This window comes from Olea europaea, unplaced genomic scaffold, assembly GCF_002742605.1.
Source record: "Olea europaea var. sylvestris unplaced genomic scaffold, O_europaea_v1 scaffold2098, whole genome shotgun sequence".
Classification (NCBI taxonomy): domain Eukaryota; kingdom Viridiplantae; phylum Streptophyta; class Magnoliopsida; order Lamiales; family Oleaceae; genus Olea; species Olea europaea.
Window position 1 is genome coordinate 52,476 of NW_019238917.1, and position 4,513 is coordinate 56,988.

General features: G+C 35.1%; 1 protein-coding gene across 3 annotated transcripts in view; it reads right to left on the reverse strand.

The window, feature by feature from the left end:
* The window catches only part of LOC111380131 (probable acyl-activating enzyme 18, peroxisomal), a 9,700-nt gene extending 6,035 nt beyond the window's left edge, over positions 1–3,665 (reverse strand). For 2 of the 3 annotated variants that reach the window (XM_023003608.1, XM_023003606.1), the window contains exons 1-4: positions 3,313–3,664; positions 2,090–2,219; positions 1,743–2,002; positions 926–1,127 (exon numbers count right to left, since the gene is read on the reverse strand). In XM_023003608.1, coding sequence (XP_022859376.1) covers positions 926–1,127; positions 1,743–2,002; positions 2,090–2,219; positions 3,313–3,590 — 870 coding nt within the window. In that variant the 5' untranslated portion in view covers positions 3,591–3,664. Of the gene's footprint in view, positions 1–925; positions 1,128–1,742; positions 2,003–2,089; positions 2,220–3,312 lie in introns of all 3 variants that reach the window. The other variant, XM_023003607.1, reaches the window with a different exon arrangement.
* Between the last annotated feature and the right edge of the window lie 848 nt (positions 3,666–4,513).

A 4,513-nucleotide genomic window follows, 5' to 3' on the forward strand; every position in this document is an offset into this window, starting at 1 on the left:
CACACACAAAGGAGAGAAGAAGCTACCATTCGAGAGGCTCGTATTTTGTATTTATCCGGATTAACAAATTATGAACAAATGGAGGAGAAATAATCTCTCTCATTTCCCAAATGATCCGTCAATCTATTTTTAGATTGTTGTTACAACCCTTCCCAAAGTTTCTATTTATGAAAACGCAAGGACATTTAATGCAACAAGAAGAAACAAATGAACGAGAAATAATCTCTCTCATTTTCCAAAAGATCAATCAATCTATTTGTAGATTGTTTGTTACAACACATCCCAAAAGGTTACATCTCTTTCTTTGAGTCACAACCATAAGTTTTTGAATTAAATAACTGATTTGGAGTGAAAAGGAACCAAAAACTCAAACAGGTGCAAAAGTACATTTTCACAGCTGAAATAGTTGTTGAGCCAAGCTTGCTGTGGCTGGCTGCTACCACATGCTGCATCTTGTGGCCTTGGTTGGTCCACCACTTCCGACCTCCGCTCCTACGACTCGTCCCTTTAAAACCTTTGTTCTAACTATGAACCGTGACTCAAAATAATCTTTGAAATACCGCACAATGTCTAAACAACATTTTAGAATTTCTCTCCAATAAATAATGCCCCAATGAGAAAGCGACAAATAAAATGACAATAACACATCACATGGAAAAGGTGCAAAATTTAAAGAGATACAATTCTTCTCGAGTTTTTCAGCAACGTGAATCCTTTTTTTCAATTCAACAAGCTCTAAACAACAGAATAATCAAAAGAAGTTATTCTTTTCTCTTTGCACTAACCATCAATTTTGAGGAAATAGACAGGAACAAAAAATAAAGAGCATAAAGAATTTCATCATGCAGTACAATATCCCTTTTATAAACTACAAGGGCACTTCCTCAAATCCAGCATATTATTACCAGAATGATTTGTTAAGTACCTGTGTAAAAATTGCTTTTGCCTTGGAGACACGTAAACGGGTTGCAATTTCATTTGCTGCAAAGCTGTCAGCAATCGACACGACAATAAATCCTGCAAGTACGATTGCCAAGTATATAATCACTGCAGTGGCTGTCATTGGCATGTCAATGGCAATAGCATCTCCCTTGGAGAATGTCACATCGAGAGCATTTGCTACCAACCTAACGAAAGTGATATATGTTCAACATAACTATAGACAGGAGAAGAATGAGAGAAATTACAAATGCCAATGTATAGTAGACTTATAAAACATTGCTCGAAGGGAAAAATTGCAGCAGAGATGTGAATTTGACATCATTGTCAATGCTAGTTATTGAGGGAAGACACTCGTATCTAACCCTTTACGTTCACAGACATCACCAAGCAGGAACCTATGCCAGCTGGACTTAGGTTAAAATGATCGGATAGCCCAGTCTGGACTCTCATTCTATACTGATTTGCTGCACTTCTCTCATATTTGAGAATATTTGATCTGGTATAGCCTGACTTGTTGAACCATTAAGTTGGAAAGTAGGAAAAGAGAGGCAAAGATTGGGGCTTCTTGGGGGTGGGGGGGATAGGTAGACAGATTAAAAGTGCATTTACCATTTTCATCTATCATATTCATTGAGGAATACATTTTAATGACGAATTGCAATGAGTCATTAATTACCTCAATCTGGTTTCATTATAAACTGCCTTAATTTCATGAAACTATAAACAGAGACATCGATAATTATGTCATGGCTAACAAATAGCAGTGAGTCAAGAAAACAAGCAGATGACCGGAACCTTACATTACTTTTTCCCGAAGCTGCTTTAATGTCATATGTTCCACATTTTGATCATCACATCCTTCACTACGCCATACAATTGCTAAGCTATCATCCTCCTTCTTCAAATATTTATTTGATTGCAGACAACAATCAGCAATATTCAAAGCTGAACCAGGAAGCCATGTTCCCCCAGGTTTGGATTTGTTCGAGGTATCCAGAATACATTTTGGTGCCACAGCAAAGTTAAGTGAAAGCTCATTCAGAATAATGGACCAATATATCTGAAAAGTATGCAAAAATGTTGTTTAAAATGAAAACACAAAAAGATACTCTACGAGCAGGATTGCAGTTTGTGAACAAGGGCTTGCCTCAGGATGCTGAACAGAGTACTTATGAAATTGTCTGAAAGTTGTCGTTGGATCCTTGTATGATGCCCCTAAAAGCCTCGGACCATGGGATTCCATGATGCGCCCCAAGTTTGTGCATCCAGATTGATATCTTACAACCAAAAGTGAATGGTAATCAAATTTTGACAAGTATATGTGGAATTCCACAACATTATGATCCTCACAAACTATCAGAAAAAGTTAGGCACCACAAGAGACAACATCATGCCAAAGTTAAGAATAGAGGATAATATAGCTATAATACCTTTCAGTAAATTAAGTCACTCTAGCATCTATCATATTTTTCTGACACTCATGAGAGACTTATCCCAAACTCAATTTCTGTTAAGTTGAACCCAACAATATTTTAAAACTAAATTATTTTCCTTGTAAGTAGATTAAATAATGAATCCATGTGCATTAACGCATGTCTTATCACTATTTTTGTTGTTAAAAGCGTCATCTCAGAACCTTCTCACTGTCCTTTTTCTAATAACACCCAGATCATCTTTGGTATGTCAACACCAAATAAGGGAACAAATGAAGGTCTCAATACAGAAGCTGTATCCAAAAGGCCTCAGGGGGCTCATCTTGGTAAGGACACTATTCTGCATAAATTTCAACTCGATCATCCAAACTCAAGGAAGCTTTATGTAGTAGGAAGAAAGGAACCACGTTATCATTTAGTGAAACATGCAAAAGAGAGTACAATCCACATATCAGTATTTAAAAAGAACTCTTGGTCAGTGCAGTGCCCAAAACAAAGTTCCAGAAAGGCTGAGTTATTGTCACCTTGAGAGACAACCAGCCTAACAAATTCTATAAATACTAAGTGGACTTGGTCTCCCTCTCTCCTTGAAATGTGGACGAATATCCTGTCCAATGTCACGAAGTTGTGTTGGTTTCCTAAGAAGCTATTCCAAATTGTGTCAGAATCTCCACAATATTCTCCCATTTTGTCTAGCTACCAAGAAGATGATGAGTAAAATGCTATTTAGCACGACTAGTTGCAACATCAATAATGCGGAATTAAATGAATTTCTTAATTTCACTTTCATTAAGCGTATGATGCCTACCATTTAGCATCACCTAGTTGTTATAGCACTAGTGATGCTAGACAACATTATTCCTAATCTAATGTTCTTTTATTTAACCTACACAAAGATGCCTACACATAAACAAATAGAAGAGAGAGAGGTAATTACGGTGTAGGGAACCAATAAAGAGGAGGGCCATGAATGGACTCGTCATAGTTATGGTAGACGGAGTAGTAGATAAGCTGGTGCACGCCATCTGGATGCCATGGTTTCAGCAATTTCCGAGCCACGACCTCCCGCCACAGCTCCTTCGGGTCGAATCCAGCATCGCAATCATTAATTGCATCTTTGAGCTGTCTTTCAAAATCTATGGCCTCCTCAATCTCTATTCCGGCGTTCACCAAATCTTCCACTCCCACTTCACTTATGCTCTTTCCCATTCCCATGTTTCTCTCTCGCTCTCGCTTCGATTAGCAAGGCCAAATTTTGCTTGAATTAGGCCAAGCGTGCAATTCAAAAAGTGTGATTTTTTAAATTATGCATGTGCTTGTGACGTGGTACAATATCCACAGTTTATTTTTCATTCTTTAACTACAAAAAAACATTATCATATTTGATTTTCTATCTTAAATTTCATAACGATTATATTTTTTATTTTTATTATTATAAAAATGAGAATCAAACGAGAATATAATCTTAAGCACAAAGTACACGTGTAAGGATGGAGCCAGGAAAGGGTGGGCTAAGAGGGTGTTTGATACCCAATAAATTGATGAGGAATGTGAGGATGAAAAATAAAGCAAAGTTTTTTATTTAAGTTTAATATTATTTTAATGAAAAATGTGTGGTTAAAAAAAAAAAATACAAAAATGCATTTTGACAAAAATGGGATTCAAACAAGTAATAAAATTTATAAAATTTTCGATGAACTCCCGCCATAAAAAAAATGCTCAAAGTAATTAATTTTTTTTTACTTATAAGGGTGTGTTTGAGCCGCATTATTTTTAAAGAATGTATTTTGAAATAGTAGATTGATAAAAATACAGGGTTAAACAAGAAAGAATTTTTTTTATTTATGTGTAATATTACTTTTATGTTGAATATGTGATTGAAAAGAAAAGAGAAAAATTTATTTTAGGAAAAATGGAAATCAAACAACCTTAAGTATGAATAAGTAATATATGAAAACATACATAAAAATATATTATTCTTAAGTCTAATCAAACATGTAGCTTTCTTACTATCGTAACAATTTATTTATATTTCAACAAAAATATAATTTATTATAAAATTTACTTATTTAATTGTAAGTGAACCTTTTAAACTTGTTCAAACATGCATGAAATAAAGCCATTGTTTGAGCCACATT